The sequence below is a fragment of the Hemicordylus capensis genome, chromosome 5 (genome assembly GCF_027244095.1).
Source record: "Hemicordylus capensis ecotype Gifberg chromosome 5, rHemCap1.1.pri, whole genome shotgun sequence".
In the NCBI taxonomy this organism is placed as follows: domain Eukaryota; kingdom Metazoa; phylum Chordata; class Lepidosauria; order Squamata; family Cordylidae; genus Hemicordylus; species Hemicordylus capensis.
In genome coordinates, this window is record NC_069661.1 from 96215349 (window position 1) to 96237578 (window position 22230).

Genomic DNA, 22230 nt, shown 5'->3' on the forward strand with positions numbered 1-22230 from the left:
CTGTCACTTTCCAGAGTGATCAGAGTTCCCTTTGCATCTGGTTTGAGATTATGCCAGACACAATTAAGGAACATCTTCTGTCCCCAGTTCCTGACAGCTGCAGCCGATTCCTCTTGTGACTCTTTCAGACCATGAAACATCAGGCAACTCAGGACACTGAAACCCCCTAATCTAGACAAATGGAATTCAATTACTTATTGCCCACCTGCAAGCTGTTGTCCTGAAAAAATCCTACATACAGACACTTAGCCTGAGGCTGAAAATTAAATCCAGTCTCCCACCTTTAGCTCCTCTGTACATGTATTAAGTTAGTAATAGTTCAGTCACCAATTTGTCTTTTCATATCCTTTATCTCCCTTGAACTGCCTGTGCCCCACATTGAATTTTGCAGAAGAAAGTAGCAAAATGGAGGTAAAATAGGTTTGAGCGGATGGAGCATAGTCTTCTTTACTTGAGCCTGGGATGAGTTGGATCCTCATTATTTCAAGAGATCACTTCAACTGAACCCCCAGTGCACAGGAAGAGATTACACATCTAATCAAGAGATTAAGTTGAGGGGAAGTTTATTTAAGGGGAGTCAATTTGCACTGAGCTAACTGATGACAGAAGGAACCTCCTTTGTACCTCCTGTTTGCAAGATCAGCCCAATTTGTTTCCATCTCCATCCTTGTTCTAAGTTGTGCTTCCGGGCGGAAATGATTTAGTGGGAAATGATTAATAGTGTGAACTACAGCCAATAGTCAAGCAGAATTCTACCACATATTATTATTTCTTGTTTATACAGTCAGACAGGTGTTATTGACTGGTTTGTTTTATCCAGACATCGAGTCCTTCCCAAGGACCTGGGATGGCTGCATTTTATCATCAATACTGTTGGTTATTATAGATATCATCACAAAATATAGGTTGTTCCCAGTAAAGATGCTTTTTGTAATTGGCTGATGGTGATTTCTGTGGCCGCTATGGTGTTGAGGTGCTCTTCAAGGTCTTTTGGAATTGCACCTAGGGTGCCAATTACCACAGGGATTATTTTGGTCTTTTTCTGCCACAGCCTTTCAATTTCAATTTGTAGATCTTTGTATTTGGTGATTTTTTCTATTTCTTTTTCTTCTATTCTGCTGTCCCCTGGTATTGCTATGTCGATTATTGTAACTTGTTTTTCTTTCTTCTCGACTACAGTTATATCTGGTGTATTGTGTGGCAGATGTTTGTCTGTTTGTAGTCGGAAGTCCCATAATATTTTTACATCTTCATTTTCTACAACTTTTTCAATTTTATGGTCCACCAATGTTTGGCTACAGGTAGCTTGTATTTTTTGCAGATGTTCCAGTGTATCATCCCTGCTACCTTGTCATGCCTTTGTTTGTAGTCAGTCTGTGCGATCTTTTTACAAGAGGCCTTTATTATTATCATTATCATTATTATATTTCTATACCAGCCTTCCAAAAATGGCTCAGGGTGGTTTACACAGAGAAATAAATAAATAAGAAAGAAAGAAAGAAAGATCCCTGTCCCCAAAGGGCTCACAATCTAAAAAGAAACATAAGATAGATACCAGCAACAGTCACTGGAAGTACTGTGCTGGGTGTGGGGAGGGCCACTCACTCTCCCCCTGCTAAATAAAGAGAATCAGCACATTAAAAAGTGCCTCTTTGCCAAGTTAGCACATATCTCATGGAGATGTAGGCTGCACCCACACACACTTACATTTCCTTTGACCACATAATTTGAGTCATTCCTGATATCTCTTGCAAGACCAAAGTCACAGATTTTTGTTATCCGACCATGAGTAAGGAGGATGTTTCTTGCTGCCAAGTCTCTATGAATGCACTGAAAGAGTAAATATAAATAAATGAATGAATGAATGAATACATACATACACACACACACACACACACACACAGAGGAAGAAACAAAAATGACTGTTTAGGAATAAAGATTCTAAACAATCATTTTTGTTCCTTCCCATTCCCTATGGAAAATTGATGATTCTTGACATTAAGGCAATATTTAAAAATATTTGCTAAAGTCCACCTGATATAGCAGAAAGAAAAGATAGGAACCAGAATCCTATTGGATATAGACAAAATTGTGCATGGTGACCACAGCAGGAAAGCATGGTTTCTATTCCAATCTGTTTTCACTAAGGAGATAAAAGGTGTCTGTTTCCCTTCCCCACTCCTCCAACACTTCAGCTTAAAACACAACATTCAATGTACATTTACTTGGATAAAAGCTATACTGAAAGCAATGGAATATGTTTCCAAGAAACATCTTTGGAACTGGGATGTTTTTTATTTATTTGTTGCACCCTTAATGACTTGGGTCATTATTTTTCAGCTGTACAGAGAAAGGACCAGTCACCAAAAATCATTGGTGGTTCTATTACTTAACTGAGACCCAATATTTTGTACCAAGCAGATAAAGCACATCAACATTTTTAAAAGGTTGACTAAACAAAACAGACTGTACAAGTGTCAACAATATCACCTTAGCTGAGAACGCTTGCTCGAAAATACTATTGCCCATCTTCATTAGTCTGCAGGGCCAGACACTCCCTGACCACTCTTAGGGCCTTCCCTCATGATGTCATACCACCACACTGCCCAAACAGCTTGGCTCCTCAGGCTGAAAAGCTTGTCTAGTGCCCTTTCCATTTGCTGCACCACTTGATAAGAAAAGCTTAATATGTCTTAATGGGCCCTTTCCCTCAAAGTGAGGGAGCCCTGCCAGGCAAGAATCAGTGCCTTGCACTTTCACTATGGCATAAATGGAAGCGGAAAGTGCTGGAACAAATCAGAATAGGGAGGCAACTACAATTCACAGGACCCCAGTTGGCTCTCCCTTCTTTAAAAGTTTATTCGGTAGCAAATATTCAGTTTGATGTCACTGTATATGAAGACTTCATTATTTCCCTCAGTTTCCACCTTACATTTTTAGACGCAAGGAAGCTCATCCCCTTCGCCACTTGATAGGAAAAACTTAATAGGTCTTCTATATCCAGAGCCAGTTCATCATCTTCTAAGATGGCAATGGTGACATCCTGATTAGCAAATGATCCTAGGCAACACGTGGGAACAATACATGAATGGATTAATTATGGCCATTTGCAAAGATAGCAGACTTTCTATTAACAGAGCCTGGCACTGAATTAACATAGAAATAACACTGAAATTTACATAATCTGCTATCAAAATGTGAAGTAATTCCAAATATCCTATCTACATTTACCCACTCAATGGAAAACTGCAAAATCATTTGCAGCTTCAGTGTACATTGTTAAAGTTCTATTACACCGAATAATATTTTTTAAAAATTGGACCTGTTTTGACAGGTACAGATAATTTTAAAACTGAAGCCTGTCCATCCGTCCTTGTTGTTAACTTACCTGGCCTCCCTGGGCTTCTTTTAGTGGCTTTGGCATGGATGACCTGAGAAACTCCTGGTTTCATGTCCATGTATTCATTGGTGGCATCACTAAGTGGAAAGCAGAAGAATGATGTTACCTAATACATCGGCCACCTTTGCAACACAAATAAAAATCAGCATTTACAAAGGAACCACTTGGGGGAAATGCAAGTCTCCAAGTACTCAAAAATATTTAGAGCAGATCTCCAAGTGTTTCCCAGACTGGGGGACAGGTGAGTCCTCACACGCCCGGAAACATCCTGGATTGTATGCCATTTAATGTGCCCCGAATAATCTGGGGCACATGAGTAATCCAAGACTTGAGTAATCCAAGACTTGGCCAGGTTGCAGGAGAGGTGACAAGCTGAAAGGATGTCCACTTGGGACAAATATGAAATGGTGTGTGACTCCTAAATAATTATTATCCTGATTAAATGGGTAGATAAGAGGACCTGAATTCTCAACTCGAATTACTGTATCTATGTTTTCATTTAGGCTCTGGAAACAGTTTCTGTCATTAGGTTGACAGTTGGGTAGACCACTGATTTAGCTCAGTATAAGGTGGCATTCTCCTATGAAGATCTAATCCATATGAGATCCTGTCAAAAGCACTATCTTAGAAAGGTGTTGCAGGGGACGGCGGTGGTGGCGGGAGGTAAAACGTTCAATTAGAACCACAAAGAATTCAAATTCCTGCACAGCTCACTGGGATGGCCTTGAGCAAGGCCACATCTTTCCACCCTTTTTACTTCATAAGTTAGTTGTGAAGGTAAATAGGATATCCCTATGAACACCACCTGAACTCCTTAGAGGAAGAGTGAATAAAAAATGTGATCAATAAAAGGATTCCCACCCCCCTTAGAAAATGGGTATAAATCTGGGTATAGAAGAATATACAAAAGATGCACTGTGATTTTCTGGAAATGGCTTGCAAATACTGGCAATATATCCTTACTATACACGTTCTCTTTGATGGAGAATGTTCTTGTAAACAGCTGTTTCTTCATGCTTTGGGCAAATAAAAGAATCACGTTTCCTTCTCAGAAAATTCAAAAGGTCACCATAACAGCAGTATTCTGTGATGACCAGAGTGGGACCTGCAGATGTAGAGGAAATCAGAAGCACTGGGTGAATTTGGCATTCTGACTCAGATATATAAGAAAATGATTATTCGGCAACATGTACAAAAACAGGCTATTTCAAACCACACTATAGAGCAGTGTTTCCGTTTGAAAAGTCATAGTGAAATTACGTCAGCATCTTCTCTATTCAGAAGTTGGGCCCAATTTCCAATTAAAACGATGTCACTCCCAATTAATTATTTCCACACATCAATAGTACTGCATTGGTTTAAAAAAACAACACATGAATTAAGTTAGTCTTGTGATAATGGTGCAAACCAGACACATCTGTTTCATTCTGGAACTCTTCCTGAAGGAAGTTATCTGTTCCAAATGTAAGCTTCTAACATTAATCCCTTTGATTCACTCCTGTATACAGTAGAACGTCTCACTCTTACAGTAATGTTTTGGAAATGATATAAAATATAGTCCAGCGTAATAGCAAAAAATCATTCAGACAGAACAGCATACTGAGACAGAACGATGGATCCTCTAGACCTTTTAAACTATTAAAAATAAAATTGAAGACAGAATCAAGTTGTCTATGATACAAATGTTTCAGATCAAACTTACTTGTGTTTTCTGAATGCCTGGCTGCCTCTAAGTCATTTGAATATCCAATAACACTGCCTAGTATTTCAATTATAGGATTCTGTACCAGTATTACTTAATCTGGATAGCCTCCCTTCCCACTGATGCCTCCATTCAATAATTAGAGTTTTCCTAACAGCAAAAAAATACACTTGTTTATGTCAGGAAGTCAGAGTCTTGTCTCTTATTATGACAAGAGCTCAGGCCATCTGTTGGGCAAGGAAGCAGTAATCAATAGGTCAAGTTCAACAAGAGGGGCCATTAATCCTTCCAGTGGCCTGGGCTGACGGTGTGGAAGAAGGGTCCCATGGGAAACACTTTCCCAGATACATGAGAGGCATGCTTTCAATACTAGGACCTTTGAAAGGGAACATCACTTGCTTTCCTCTGAAGTTACCCAAACTGAGGAACTTGTCGAAAGCTATACCTCCAACAGTGCAGGCTCCAAGCAGATTCACAATATTCATGTGGTTGCCAAGGTAACTCAGCACTTTCAGTTCTGACATCAAGGCTTCTTTTTCGGTGAAATGGGCACTGGCTAGAAAGAGAAAGATGAAGCTCAGCAAATGAAACACGCAACAGAAAAAAGTGGCAAATTAACATGTAGAGAGGTATCTTCTCCTCATATATACTCCCAAGTGCTTTAGGATATTCTGAGAAGGCCTTGCTAAAACCTACGCCTGAAGGGAAGAATGTTGCTCTGAGAAACAGGACCTTCTCAACCTTCTCACAGATTCATTGTGCAAGTCACTTTCCTAGGAGGCCCTCCAAGCTCACTCTATTGCTGCTTAAAAAGCTGGTGAAGATATCGTTGTTTAGACGGAATCTGCTGCCCAAGATGGCCTGCAGAGAACTGTGTTCTTGTTGGCTGCGATGATAAGATTTATTATATTTTTTCATGGAATTATTTTATAGCTTTTAACTGATACTTTGGGACTTCTTGAATGAAAATGCAAGAGTGAAATTTTAGAATAAAAAGAAATAAAGATGCAGGAACTTACGCTTGAGCATTTTTACGGCTACTCTCATGGCCCCATCAGGTCTGAACAGGCCATAGGCAGTTGCTTCAACAACTTTCCCAAATGCTCCAGCTCCGAGTATCTTGCCTAAAGGATTTCCAGACAGTATTTTAAAAGGCATAAAGATTATACCAGAAAATAGAAGTAATGTAATATAACTTATCCGATCAATTTTAAATACAGATTTAAAAAAATAAAATAAAGCAGGGATAGGATTCACAGGCAGCGTCTTACTCGCATAGGGGGTCACTGAAAAATTATTTCATGAATCATGGCAGAAGGTGGGAAAAGGGTGTAGCAAAATCATGATGTTTTGTAACAAGGAAGAGCATTAGCTTCTCCAGCACAATTATTTAGGGCCAATGTAGATGAGATGTGGGATATCCAGATTAGTATTTATTTGTTTGTTTGTTACATTTAAATACCGCCCAAAATGCAAGTCTCTGGGCACTTCACAACAAAACAACAAAAACAGATAAAAAGATTAAAACATCACAACAAGTAAAATTTAAAATGTTAAAACTATTAAAAACACAATTAAAACAATATCTAATTAAAAGCCTGGGTGAACAAATGCCTCTTGACTGCCTTTTTGAAAGTTGTAAGAGATGGGGAGGCTCTTATTTCGGCAGGAAGTGTGTTTCAAAGCCTCAGGGCAGCAATAGAGAAGGCCCGTCCACGAGTAGCCACCAGAAGAGCCGGTGGCAACTGCAGACGATGATCTCAGTTTTCAGTATGTGTGTGTGTGTGTGTGTGTGTGTGCGCGTGTGCGCACACACACACACACACACACACACACACACACACACACACACACACGCAGCTATGAGGCCCCTGAACCAGAGCCATGATGCTGGGGGAGGTTTTTAAGCACCTTTCTTGAACTGAAATATTCCTGCACCCAAAGCTGCTATTTGCCCCATGGAGCAAAATATACATATGCCATATATTTTGGTGTGTTCTTGCCACAAGTCAGTGGGGAAGGGGGGAGGGACAAGGGAAATGGCACAAGGGAAAGAATTAAGTTCCTCCTTGCCCAGCACCATGCCATAACCTTGAACTGATCCCTCCCCTCCCCCTTCCCCCACAGCTGCAATTAAATTTTTTACAAAACCTCTTTTTTCATTAAAAAAATTTTTTTTTACAAAACCCTGCTCACAGAACTCTCATGGCATGTCTAGTTGTTCCTTTGGAACACCATGTTTGGGGCCAAAATGTACATTTCCCTTTATCCTCTCTTCCCCACCCTCCCTTGATTCCTCCTGCCCACCCCACCCCCATGACATCCCATCTGACCTAACCTTTGCCTGTTCTATACCATCCCCCTTGTCTCCTATCCTAACATTCTGACCATTCATGTACTAAACAGAGCTATAGATGACAGAAATTTAAGGTGGGTGCCATGCTATGTGACCGGTGATACAGTTGCAAATTCGGAAGTGCAAGCACTCTCTGTGACAGGCTCCATGGCTATGTCCACCCCCAAAGTCAGAGAAGCCGAGAAGTACAGGTGGTCCGTCCCTGCACCTCCCGCGTCCACTACACCCCTGTATGTGACACACACTTAGGCAGGGAATACTAACCAGAATGGCAAATCACAGCTAGGAGAATTAGAAAAAGGACCTTCTCCCCAGGAGAGTTTCCCCACCCTTTTCCCCACCTGTGGCAGGCAGCAGTGCAGTGCTAATGTAAGGCATCTGTAGGACTAGCCTGTAGATGCGATGGCACTGGTAGAAGGCTGTGTGAACTGGGGAGAAGTCTCAGTTGTCTGTCCAATGCCTAACTTTGCTCTAAAGAGCCATTTTGGAAGGGCGGTATATAAATCAAATCAAATCAAATCAAATCAATCAATAGGAAACAAGCTCCTTGAACTATTTGCACACATTATTATTCTTACATTTGGGGCAGTGGAAACAATATGGTCCTACTGGCATCATTTGAGTTCAATTGGGTTCAACAGAGTCTAATCACGTGCATGCAAACTAACCAAAACTTAGCCGGTTTCTAGGAAACTCCCATTTGTCATCATAAGGAAGCTGCGTTGGATCAATGTAAACATAGTTGTTTCCATTTATTTCATCAACTACTTTCCACTGAACTTCATACTTGGGTTTCTAGGAAACAGATAAAATAAGCTTGAATGTTAGAACTGTGGGTATGTGGGGAGGGGGAACAACAGTGAAAGGGCACTGACAAGCCTGATCCTTACCTGGAGATATTTGTACACGAGAACTATTACGGTGATACACATCAGTCCTGCTGCTACTCCAAAGCCAATTAACAAAGGAGTGAAAAGGGTGTGGGTACTGATTTGCTCTAGAAAGACACAGAGAAAAGTCCAGTTTAAATACTGCAATAAGATCATTTTAATACCAACTGGGCCTTTTACTGTTATTCCAGTCTGGTGTTAAACGACTTAAACGAGTGCAAGGCGTCACTGTGCAGATGTGTTCACAACTTCTGAAAGATCACAAAGTAGGGGGATCAGTGATTAAAGTAAAATTATTCTGGCACTGCAAAACACAATGACATTGTAAAGTTTAACTTTTATGCGCTTTTCTTTAGATATCTGGATATTTAAAACATCCAGGTATCCAGGGTCAAATGGTAGAAATATTATAAACAAGAAAGCAAAAGCTCAGTTATGGTGCTTTACAGTATAAGCAAAAAGGCTATGCCCTTTCCCAAGGAGCCTGCAACATAAATGGCAATGCAGTACAAATGACAACAAAAAAGGAAGGGGGAAGGAAAGAGATGGAGAAGGACAGGAAGAGGAGGCTGCATATACTGCCGCATTTGTAATATTGGCTGACATCCTAATGCTGTGTGTGTTCTTCAAACACCAATGTGCATGCAGTGCTTTCACACACCCTCTGCACTTAGGTGCTCTTGTGCAAGACTACAAATACTTCGGAGCTCTCCTGGCCCTCTGGAAGAACTCTGAAGTATTTGTGCTCCTGTGCAAGTGTGCCCACACTTTATAAACACAAGGGGACTATTCTCACGACCACTGGAAAGTGAGCTAAGGGAGCCCAGCCTGCTTTCCAACGGCCGTGTGCTGCAACAGGAGCAGTGTGGCTCCCAGCAGCAAACCACATGAAATACCACCCTGAACATGAGTCGCCATGGTGCGGCTCCACACCGACTCATGAGGAAACCCCCGACCGGGAGACTAAAACAAGCCTCTCGGCACGGGGGTCTCCCCAGAATGCCCCCATGCAGAGCCATGCAGCCCCTGATCCCCGCCACCCCAACCGGCTCAATGATGGAGCCGGTAACTGTGTGGGTGGCCTATCCAGCCACCAAGGGCGAGCTCCCTGCTCATTTGTGGGGAGAACAGCCTAAGCCCACTCTCCCCACAGAGCCCAGTTAGGCCCCATACACGGATCATGTGTAGAGCCTCTAGGACCAATGTGGGAGCTGTGTACATGCTGGTGTTTGGAGTACACATGCAGTGTTAGTCAAGATGTCAACCATGACTATTATTTCTATTGAACATTTATATCAAGGGTGGGCAAACCTGGCTCTCCAACTACAACTCCCATCATATATAATGGCTGGTTACAACTCCCATCATATATAATGGCCGGTGATGGGAGCTGTAGTTCAACAACAGCTGGAGGGCCAAGTCTGCCTACCCTGATTTCTACGCACATACTAAGTGTATATATTACAGAACAAGGGTGGCCTAACCGAAGTAACAACACTGAAATGCATTATTTCAAAGTTCTATTTGATCATTACCTTTAATTGCAAAGCTGAAAAAAGCTGTCTTGCTGGCAACATCATTGGAAGCCTCACATGCAATTGTGCCATTGCTCTTGAACATGCTGGCATCAACAGTGCTTTCGACTATTATGTTCCCAAAGGAAGGAAGGGGCGAATCTTTAGTCTTCACGTTCACTGGATCAATGTTTGGTGAATCTGAACACCTGAGTAAAGCAATTCACTGGAATGAAACAACTTGGAGGATGGCTGACAAGTTATGCAATATGTGGATACAATTTTCTAGATAACTTGTGTTTTCCTTTAATACAATGGGCATAGACTTAAGCATGCCTGTTCTGAAATACTATCTTGTGGGAAATATAACACCAGACTGCATGGTCTTGCCCTATCTCCATTTTCATTTTATATTCTATACAGATTTATGTATATCTATCACACACACACACACACACACACACACACACACACACACACACACACGCATAAAAACATTTATTTACACACACACAAACAAAAAAGCTACATGATGGTCCCAGCCTGTTGTAAGAATTTTTCACAAGTATTACAATAGTCCAAAGACTATTGGACAACCAAACCCAGGGTCCTTGAGGAATTCGGATTGGTGCCTCCCATGACAACCTAGAGACAAAGGGATATGAAATCTATTCACACATCATGCTCAACACACATACAGTGAGCCCTTTCTTAGGATCCACATCAAAGGGCTAGAAAGAGCAGGGGAGGAAGCCTCAAGGCTTACCTTCCCCACAGACGACCCTCGCTGTTGGTCTGGGCACAGAAATTGTGCGCCCAGACATGCAGATGCCTCCTTTGGCAGCGCGGAGGGTGGTGGCCCTGGGACATGTCGCCCTGGCCCCCGGAACTCCCATAATGCACTGCAAAAGTGTGCAGTGCATTATGGAGATTCCCGATGCGGGCCAAGAGCCCAACAATCTCTCAGCTCCAGCTGTGCTGGCAGTCGCTCAAACAAAGGGGACTAAGTGAGCGCTTGATCCCCTAACCCTATTTAAGAGGGTGTGTGGCTTGGCGGGTTTGCCACCAGGCGCAATCCTGGTGGTTCTCATTTCCGGGCAAGTCTGGGCTTGGCTTCACTAGCCCAGTTTTGCCTAAATGCCTGTGCATGAGAACAGTCTCAGTGAGTGACATCTTAACTAATGGTGTCCATGTGCAATGAACCAAGATGCACTTGCACAAGAAGACTGCAGAGCTGCACAAAGTTATGGTATTCTATGATGTAGCACAATCACAAATGCTCCAGGAAATAAATAAAGTTGTGCAATGAGTGTTGTGTTACCGTTGTTGCTCAACAATGTTGTGGAACAAGTGTTGTGCAACTTGTCAACATCTTTTGCTAATGACAGGACTAGTCCTGAACAGATGTCATCCATTACAGTTTGAGTGGGCTGTAGTCACCTCTTTTAAGTGGAAGCAAGGTTGCCAACTTCCTTACAGAACCCTGTGGCTGTGCCTTCAGATCTGAAGGTATTAAGTCAGTGATCCTGCTTAGTTGCATGCTGTGAAGAGCTAAGCAACTCTGTTAAAGGAGACCAGGCTGTTGGTTTCCTCTGTCAGGTGGCAGCCCTGCGTAGGCGCAAGTCCCATTTGAATTCCAAGGGCTTAGAGGATGTTTAATCTTGTAATGCGGACTCTAAAGTTTTATTGATGGAAGGCAGGCAAGAGCATTGCTGGACAATGTGGATATGTTTCAATGGATACAGAGCAGGTCAAGATATCAATGAACTTTATCCAGCCAGAAGCAGCTGAACTAAAGTAGAGCACAATCAACCTATTTCAAATGTAAATGTAACTACTCATATCTGACAATACAAGTTTGCAGTTCACCTGGTATACCAAGGCTGCACAACAGCAGAGGGGGAAAGGAAGCATAGAGCCCAAACTGCACATGGGCTCCCAGCACTGGTGAAAACAAAGGTTCTATTATGTTATGCCAACAGCTTGTCCATCTCTTGATCTGGTAGGAGCATTATGCAGGCAGATGTGGGTGGGGTGGATGGAATAGGTGGAGTCACCTAGAGCCCTAGCATAGGATTTAAGAGGGCAACTCTGTACCCTAACATGCCTGCATCAGCAAAAAGTAATGGAACAGTTTGAAAATTAGGTGAGGGAGAGTTGGACAGCTCTGTTCTGCTTGACTCGTATAGGGTGTTGTGCAACCTCCAGAACTAGGAACAGCATTGATCCCCCATTAGCAACTCTTATTTCTGGGGCAGACAAAACTTTGACCACCGTAGGAATACTTTTTTCAAATGTCGGTATCCTCTTTTTCATTATACAATGCTGAGAAAACGTTTGTGAACCCCCTCGGAAATGTTAGCACAATTCATATTCAAAACATTAGTTCCTAAGCTAAACCATGATAAGTGAGAAAGGCAACCCCAATAAATAACTCGGGCAAAAAGGATATATATTTGAATATTTGCTCAGCAACAAACAGGTGAAAAAGTATACAAACCTTACATTCAATAACTGGTAGAACCTCCTTGAGCAGTAATAACTGCAACTAAATGTGTCCTGTAACTGATGATCAGTCTCTCACATCCACCTGAAGGAATCTTGGCCCATTCTTCCATACAAAACTCTGTGACATCTGAGGGTTTCAGCACTGTGACATTTGAGAATTTCCTTGCATGAATAGCTCACTTCAGGTCTTACCACAACACAGTAGCAGTGCGCCGCCAGGGACGGGCGGCAAGAGGCACCTTTAAGCATAAATTAGAAGGTGCTTACCTCTGCTCTGGCAGCACCTGCAAGCTGTTCCGAGCTGCAGTGCACCGCCCAGCACTTCCTGCAGCGGGAGATCAGCTCTGCCACTCACTGGCCACCAGCGGGGTATCAGCTCCTCAGAAGCCAGGTGAGTGGCGGAGCTGATCTCCCACCACAGGAAGTGCTGTGCATTGCACTGCAGCTCGAAGCAGATGAAAGCACCTTGTAATGTATGCTTAAAGATGCCTCTTGCTGCACCCCCTCTTGGCGGCAACGGCCGCTACTGCCACAACATTTCATCAGGGTTTAGGTCAGGACTTTGACTTGGCCTTTCCAGAACACGAAATCTCTTCTTCTCCAGCCATTCTGTGGTAGACTGACTTGAATGTATAGGGTCCTTGTCTTGCTGCATGTCCCACTTCTGGCTAGCTGAAGAAGAGATTTCGTGTTTTGGAGGGGCCAAGTGAAAATTCCTGACCTACACACTATTGAAATGTTGTGGCAAGACCTGAAACGAGCTGTAAATTACAAGAAAGCCCTCAGATGTCACAGAGCTGAAACAATTTTGTATGGGAGATTGGGCCAAGATTCCTCCAAGCCGATGTGAGAGACTGTTCACCAGTTAAAGGACATATTTAGTTGCAGTTACTGTGCCACTAATTACTGAATGAAGGGTTTGCATACTTTTCCACCAAGGTAGCAACCCAGCAGCCGGCATCGTGTGTTTGCAGCCCAAGCAGACACAGAGACGGGTGCCTAGAGCTCATTGCATGGTGCATTGTGGGATTCCCGGAGGATGGGGTGCATTGTCCCGGCCTCTGGAAAGCTGTGTAGCTCCCGGGAGCTACATCACCAGGGCAAGGAGACCATCTTGGCGGAAGGTAAATTAAGTGCAGCCTCCCCACAACACCACCACCCACCCCTGGTCGTGTGAATAGCCTTACTGATTTTTAAAATATTGCCACCACCACTGTGGGTGAAAAATGTGTATTTCAAAAGAAAACTTAGGAATAATAACTTTTGCAAAATGATTCAAATAGGGCCAGAATTATCTTCTAGCAACAATATCTGGAACACTGACAAAATAAGCAAAGTATTTTATAATTCTGTTTGCAAATCCTCTACCTGCACTGGAAATACATACAATCTTCTTAGAAACTTGGTAATTACCTTTGAGGTTAATTCTTTTTTTTCTTCCTCAGCTTACAAGACACATTTACCATACAATCTACTGTGTGTAAATGGAAATCTAATTACCCTCTGTCCTGGAAAATTGTGTTATTACATGATAAATCCAAAAGATAATAGCCATACACAGAAGCTATTTTGTAATTGTCATTCTACAGGGTTAAATAATTAGGGCCAAGAAAAGACCAGCAGTAAGTGCGTATAAGTCTGTTGAAGTCCGATTTAGCCCTTAATACCTAGTCATAAATTACAGCAACTCCTTCAAGAAAGAAACTGACAACAGAAAATTCCACCATAAGTAAGGCTACTTGTAGAATTAGCAACCGGGGCCTCTTGACCAAACCCAGTCTCTTGATTGGTGCCTCCCATTGCCAACTTAGAGACAAAGGAATATGAGTCCTATTCACACATCATGTTCAACACACATACAGTGAGTGACATCCTGACTAATGGTATGCTTGTGCAATGAACCAAGATGCACTTGCGCAAGAAGCCTGCAGAGCTGCACAAAGTTGTGGTACTCTGTGATGTAGCACAATCACTTGTGGAAGACCAACCCCAGGACATAAATAAGGTTGTGCAATGAGTGTTGTGGAACTGTTCTTGCTCAACAAAGTTGTGGAACAAGTGTTGTGCAACTTGCCAACATCTTCTGCTAGTGAGAGTACTAGTCCTGAACAGATGTCTCTTTCTTTCTGCAACATCCTTGAGCTACATCCTTAAGCTAACAAAACAACATTATACTAGTGCAATATTAATCTGGAATGCAAGCTCCCAATGTATCAGAACTTGCGCAATATCCTTGTGCAAGGCAATGTCCTTCTGCAAGCGCACGATTAGTGAGGATGTCGGTCAATGTATGTACAATGTACATATATACAGAGCGGTACATACATATCTTTAAACATATGGAACAGATGATACGAATTTGTTACACTGTAAATCTAACCAAAAGACAAAATAAATGCTGAAAGTGATTCACTTACTCACCTTTGCTCAGTTGCTGGGCAAAAATACCAGTCTATTCTAGGTGCAGGATACCCAGAGGCAACACAGTGAAGCATTCCATTGCTAAGTCTGTCTGAAGTGAGAATCTCTGGCTTGGCTAGAAATAAATGCACAGGGCTACTGTCATTTTACAGCATACTCCTACCTTGCTCATAATTCAACCCAAATGCTAAAAAAATGTTGAAAAAATGTGCCATAATAACAAAGGCATCTGCCTGAGGCTACAATCCAATGCACAAATACCTAGGAGTAAGCCCCATGCAACACAGTGAGTACACAAACACTGTACACATGCATTGTTTTACACATAAATAGAAACCCAAGTTTCAATTTAATAATTAAATCATCCACACAATCCAAAACTGTGTTCTACCTGGGCTTGGGAGCTGTTTGTGCTTGCCATTTTCAGTTGTGTAGAAACAAAGGAGGAGGAAAACCTGGGTATTGGCCTGAGTGAGTTCACTGACCAAGGTGAAATTTTGAAATAGGAGCCTCCCAGGTTTGCTTCTTGGACTGTGCTCTGAAGACAGAGGTATTAGGCATCAGATTGATGCCTGCTGTTCACCCTTTTACCATGAGTGGAGTTAAAGTGAGAGATTTAATGGCAACTGTTCAAACCCAGTTTTTAAAAAGAGGGTTTCCATTAATCTTCATTTCATTTAATGACCTGTTAATGTTGTTACATACCTAAAACAGACATCTGTACAATTAAAGATCATAGTATTCTGCTTCCTTTTCCAAGAGTTTATGCTTTCTTTTATTACATTTAAGAAATCATATCACTGTTCTGTTTAAAAGATTATTATCTGAGCCCAAGGGAAGACAGCAGCAATAAATAGGATTTGCAGACATTTATTCTAGCTGTCTTTGAAAAAGCATTCAGAAGAACAGGTACACTGTGGATTGGACAAAACTTTCCTATAACATCCTGTAAGGATTTATTTAATGGAAGAGTTGGACAGCACTAATAGGAACTGAGGCCATACAGATCTGGAAACATCCATGTAAATATCTTGACATTCAAATTCATTCCAAATCCTGAGAAACAAAAGGAAAACCTCAAGCAGTTTTAGTTGAGAATTAGCATACCATAGTGGTAAGAGCACGAGCTATGAGCCAGGAAATCTCCAGCTCGAATTTTAACTCAGCCATGAATTCCCTGGCTGACGCACTGTACAATATTATGTGAACATTGTAATGTTACGTGAACATTGCAATGTAATGTGCACACAGCTGTGCAAGAGCATTCTTACACAAGCTCAAACATTGCACAAATGTTGCTGTGTGATAGTATAGCCATTGGAAATAATGGCTATACCACTGTGCAAATGCATTTGCACAATTTTCATGCTTGTGCAAGTGTTCTTGCACAACTGTGAGATGTTATCTTGCCATGCATACTTAGCGTTGCACAGTATGTCAGCCCCTGAGTGAACTTACATGAGTTACAATCTTTCATCTAGGGCTATCAATATTGGCCTTTCTTACAGAACTGATGAAAGGATTACTGAGATAATATATGTAAAGCCTTTGAACACCCAAAGAAAAAATAATGATTATTTATTTAGTATTCAAAGGCTCCAAACACATATATTATCTCCAATATAATATATATTCAATCCAATATAATATATATTATAAAAATATTGATGGAAATTACAAATTCATAAATACATTTTAAGGACTGTTTAGTAGAGATGCAGGTCAGCTCTTTACAGTGTATAAGGCCTCAAAACACTTAAATAATTTACCCTTCTTAAGATTATGCACAGCGAACAGTGGTCTCTATGCACAACCTCTTTTCCTTCACAAATGGCCTATGTTACATGAACTGAACATTTTCCCTTCTCTCTGCATTCACATGTAGTATTTCTGTCGAAACAACAAACCAACCAACCCTGCTGCAAAATTGCCAGGGTTGATTTGCAGGATGACTCAACTGAGTGCTGAACACGGCAATTATGCATATCCTGGTCAGAGGGAGAATCTGGAAAAATAGCTCTAGGCAAGTTCAAACTCCTTTTATTTAGTTAGTTACCAAACAAACATTCAAAAACTACTAACTTTTTTCCATAATACACTTCAACTGTCAAACTGGCAGTCTGATCTTATACTACAGTGGAACAAAAGCTTATACAGTACAAATGAAAACTAGCACCCTATGTAAGTGGGGCAGAGCTATGAGCACATGGGCCTACTGTTGACAATAGCCCTGAAACTGCTGCCGATGCTGAGGATGCCATGTTATTTCCATCTGTTTTATTAAATCAGGCCTTGACAAATTTTCTTTGGATCTTGAAGCCGGACAAAAAATTCAGAAGGCAGACAATAGACCATCTAGAATCCAGCCCAAAAATTTAGAAGCTTGACAAAATTACTGCACTCAGTGACAGGGATTACAGGGTGCAGGGGAGAAGGTAAATGGTCTTCCCTTTATCCTCTTTACAAGTAACTGAGATATAACAGAAACAAGGCTACCTGGGACAAATAAAGATTTCAGTCTAGGTGCTACAGCTAAATTTCTAGATGCCATGAGAGGGATGAGCTGTGCAGGGAGACACATTTCCAACCTCCAGCTTCCCTAAGAGTAATTGTGATAGTCTCTTTTAGCAAAACAGAGTCCTGAAGCACCTTACAAAGGCCGGCACTTTTATGATGAAACTAGTGTTTTTTAGCCCGTTAAAATAACGGGCGCTAGCGTTCCCCCCCCACCTCCCGTTCCCTCCGTCTCTGGCGGGGCCGAGTGTGGCCGCCGCCGCCAGTGGGCTCAGCCCGCCGCGGCGGCCACAGCCGCCAGCAGGCCAGACCCAGTCCTCTCCCCGCCTCCACCGCCATTGACCCCAGTCGCCCTGCAGCGGCCACCGCCGCCAGCGGGGCCAGTCTCCCTGCCGGCGGCCGCCAGCGGGCTCAGTTCCCCCGCCACCAGCGGGCCCAGTCTCGCAGCCGCTCAGCCGTACCGTGTTCTCTGGCCGACGCGGCGGCAGAGCCACCGCCTCGGCTGGCTTCCCCCTCCGCCGCCTCCTCCTGTCTGGCTTCGGCAGTGGCCGGGCTGGACCCGCCGCCGCCTCTGCCCTCCCCGATCCCTGCGTCTCCCTCCCCTTAGTTTCTTCTTAGCCCGCCGCTCTTGCCAACATGGCCACCCGTGTCCCTGCAGCCGTATCTTTCTCGGCCGTTCTGGGCATGCGCTCCGTGCATGCCCAGAACGGCCGAGAAAGACACGGGCCGAAGAAAGACACGGGATCACGCTCAAGCCTTTTATTATAGAGGATGAGTCTTCATGAGCTACTGCCAGCTTTGTCAGAGGTATGTTCAGAAGGCAGTATGGGTAGGGGATGTACATGAAACAGATTTTGCAATTCATTTTGAGCTAAAAATGAATCACAAAATCCTCAAAACCAAAGCCTCCAAATGAATCAACGTTGAAACACTCAAAACATTTCAAATGTTTTGAGAGCCATTTTGAGTAGGGATATGCACAAATCATTTTTTTTAAATTTGATTCAAGCTCGAATTGAATCAGCCAGATTCAATTTGAATCTGACCCCACCAAATCAACCCTGATTCAATTCAGATTTGAATCAAATCGATTCAGGGGGGAAATAAGGCCGGGGACAGCAGCTACCACTCAAATCCCAAAGCAATCGGGCAAAGGGGTGATTTTTTAAAAGGAATTTTTGAAATTGAAGTGTTTTTTTCTTCTTCCATCAGGAATAATGGTGATTCCTAGGGGCCCCATTACTCCCCGTGGGTGTTGCCAGGGTGGCAAAAAGTGGGTTATGGTGTAGTGCACATTGGGTGCCAACCATCCTCCCAACCACAAGCCCATGGAGTACTGAGCTTTATTATTTTCAATTTGTGAGGTATTATAAGTGCATTCTTTGCAAACTGAGGTATTATAAGTGGATTCTTTGCAAATTGAGTGGACTCTTTGGTCATCATTCATTTTGCAACAAAGAATGATGCTCACCATGTCTTAGGGGCACTGGCATCTCAAATGATGATTAATGCATAAGAAAAGGTGAAAATGGTCCTTAAGGTACCCAGGTCCCAAACTATTGAGGGCTTTAAAGTTCATAGCCAACATGCTGAATTGAGCCTGGAAACAGCTGGCAGCCAATGAGGATAACATTCTTATTTATATCTATGTAAACTGCTTTGGGAACTTTGATTGGAAAGCAGTATATAAATATTTGTCGTCGTCGTAAAGTTGGGGTGAGCTGCTCTCAACAGGCAGCCTGTCAACAGCCTGGCTGCTGCACTGACCCTAACGCTCACAGTAATATTACTATTACATTCTGATCCTACAGAAATGCATTGTGGCAGCAACACAAATTCTGGCCAATACAGCTACACTGGTACTGTGTGTATTTGGAAGGTGGGTCAAATCCATCACATTGAACAACTAGTTAGTTGCTTTCTCCTTATTCCGGATGAAGCAAGTATAGTTGTTCAAAGTAGATGCTTGTGTGTTCTTGGACTACACAAAAGGTCTTTGGGAGGCTGCATCGCCTCCTATCCCATATCCTGCTCCTGCCACCCTTCCCTTCTGCCCATGTCTGGGCCACAGAAAAGCTTTAAACCACATCTGACAGCACCAGCTATTTCAGATGCAATTTCTCATATCGACTCACATCTCTGTCTCAATGCTGCAGACTGTAATAACACTGATGCAACCCGTCCTTGTAACCAACCTACAAATTTAACTTGTCAACATGGCAGCACATAGGATTGAGCCGCGGGTAACAAACTCTTCTCCAAAGAATGATAGCAATAATGTTCGCATTACAGCCATGTGATCTTAAATATTTATTTGCCTCTAGTAATTAGATACAGAAAGAAATTGGTAATAAAAGTTACACGAATTGACTCAATGGTGCTGAACTGACGACTATAGAGATGCAAAAGTAGGAAAGTAACTTCTGTAGGCTTCCTTAACTGTGCTTGGAATTCGTCTTGATAGTAGCTCAATAGCACTTAATAAACTAATGAAATTAGAGATTTAAAGCACTTAATGGCTGATTATTGACAAGAGGATGGAACTATGCAAAACAGCTTAATGAAACGTTCAATAATTAATTTGTTGGTGCTTAAGCAGTGAGCAATATATGGCCATTAGTATCTTTTTTCTTGATATTGGGGATAATTAAAAACAGTGGAGTGCATCAAGCCAGCCTTCCAAAACAGCTCCCAGGATGAAGCTCTGAAAGGGAATCAGTGCTTACGGTTGCTAATACCAGTCCACATTTGGATCGATTTTTCTATAAAACCCTTTGAATACAGATGAAGATGTCATCAGGAGAGCAAGAAAGGGAACAAGTTGGACTTGGACTAGTAATACCACTCAAAACTGTGAACGTCCACAAACCTCATTTTCCCTGAGCCCTTTCTCATGATTAGTGAGAAAGGGCTCAAGGGAGAGTGGGGAGGAAGGCTGCTAGCACATACCTCCCCGCAGACAATCCCTCTGTTTTTGCTGGGTGGGCAGATCGCCTGCCCAGATGATTGCTAGCTGCACCAGGCAGCGCAGAGGGCCGGGGGCTGGGAAGCATTGCAGCATGAGTGCACAATGATAGCCATGAGTGTGCAATGCATTATGGGAATCCCCCTGATGCTGGCCGGGAGACCCCCAGTCTTCCAGATCAGGATGCAAGCAGCCAGGACTGGCAGACAATTAAGAAAAAATGGGGCTGTTTAAGAGAGTGGCTTCTTTGCGGGGTTTGCCCTCGTGCTGCTGTGTGGCTCCCAGCGGTTCTTATGATAAGCTAGGCAAAGACTGGGCTTGGCTTTCCTAGCCCAGTTTAGGCTGATGGTAAGAACAGCCTCGCTATCTCTCAGGCTAACCTACCTCTTAGGGCTTGTTATAAGGATAAAGTAACTGACTCCATGTACGCTACCTTAACATTCCCGGAAGAAGGCTGTCATAGGAAACTCAGGACACACAGTGGGGGTGTGCATTCTGAAGTTTGTCAAGATATATATATAGTAGTCCTCCATTTAATATGTATATTCAAAGTAATACTTCCTTAATTTAAATTTACTGTAGACTGTGAGCACTGTTGGGACAGAAACTGTTATTTGCTGTGTAAACTACTTAGAGAACTTTTATCGAAAAGGATCTCTGGCAACATTCAAAAGGGCTCTGAAAATTCATCTTCTATGTAGCTGATCCTGTTTTAGTGACATTCTAATGCTGTTATCTGAGAAACTGTTAATTAATTAAAGGTCTGTGTTTCTCTGAGGTTTGCTCCCAATTTGAAGTGAGGGGAGATTTGCTCCCACTTTTTACTGGCTGCCCTCTGTTTCAGTCACAAAGCACTTCACCATCTTGATGTGCATTTTGTTTTGTAAAACACAACAATCTGTGATAAAGAAATGCAGCAGACTGCTCTTTTGTCTTTTCTACTTACTGTTCACATAGACATTAAATGATATAGAGGAGTTGGCATCTGAATTGGCCACAAAAAATGTGTAAACGCCTCCTTCTGTTCCCTTCAGTCGAGTGAGGTGAAGCTCACTGGAATATCTACAGAGGAAGAAGGAAGAAATTCAACTTTATTACTTGTATTACTCCTGCACATGGAGAAGGCTGTTTGCCATCATGTGGCATTTCATGATCTGCTCTGGTGTAGTGGCTAGTGGTTGGGTCTGGCTGTGTGAAATCCAACTCCGTATAGAGCCCATCGGATGCCTTTAACACGTTGCTATTTCTCAGCCTAACTTACCTCACAGATGTTGAGAAGCTAAAATGACCGTTTTGAATGGCTATGAAAAATCATGTGGCTTCTTGCTCTCTGCTGTGGCTTAAGACTAATGGGAGTCCTCAAAGTATGTCCTTAAGCTCAAGACTCCCCACTCCCAAAGGTTGAAGTGTGGAGTTTTCAAAGCACTAAAAAACCCGCAACAAACAATTAAAACAATAGACCTGTTGGGTATCCCTCAACTTACCCACCACTGCAGGGTGGTGGAGATTGCAGGGGAAGGTTGGTGGCACCAGAATCCAGAAGGCAAAGTTTAAAATCCACATTCTTATATCTAAAACTCTCCCCAATCAAATCAAACACAGAACTAGCCCATAGTAGGAGGAGGTTGGAAGGGAAGGGAGGGGGGTTAACCATCAGAGTATTTCTTCTGACTGGCCTTCCTCATATGACAAGGACATATGTGTGTCTCTGCCACCGCACTGTTTCTTAATCGTATGGGTTTAATATTTTAAAATAGGAGCCTACAGGAGGAAAATTACTTAAAGTTGTCCCACTGAAAGTAAAAGAATGTTAGGCATTGCCTAACTTGTCCTTTTAATTTCAATGGGACTACTTTGAGTATTTTTCCTCATGTCAGTCAGTGTTTGTAGCATGTATAAGGGGTTGTCTGCATGGATGTGATTAAGGAATGACACTGGGAAGCGGGAAGGGTGTGCATAT

The 22230-nt window shown here is 42.5% G+C and overlaps 1 protein-coding gene across 2 annotated transcripts in view; it reads right to left on the reverse strand.

The window, feature by feature from the left end:
* Positions 1-22230, reverse strand: part of KIT (KIT proto-oncogene, receptor tyrosine kinase) — a 97287-nt gene that overhangs the window by 11242 nt on the left and 63815 nt on the right. For both annotated transcript variants that reach the window (XM_053258498.1, XM_053258497.1), the window contains 11 exons: positions 21217-21332; positions 14792-14906; positions 9884-10071; positions 8349-8455; positions 8127-8253; positions 6122-6226; positions 5548-5658; positions 4364-4505; positions 3389-3477; positions 2933-3060; positions 1708-1830 (listed from right to left, as the gene is read on the reverse strand). In XM_053258498.1, coding sequence (XP_053114473.1) covers positions 1708-1830; positions 2933-3060; positions 3389-3477; positions 4364-4505; positions 5548-5658; positions 6122-6226; positions 8127-8253; positions 8349-8455; positions 9884-10071; positions 14792-14906; positions 21217-21332 — 1351 coding nt within the window. The remainder of the gene's footprint in view (positions 1-1707; positions 1831-2932; positions 3061-3388; positions 3478-4363; positions 4506-5547; positions 5659-6121; positions 6227-8126; positions 8254-8348; positions 8456-9883; positions 10072-14791; positions 14907-21216; positions 21333-22230) is intronic.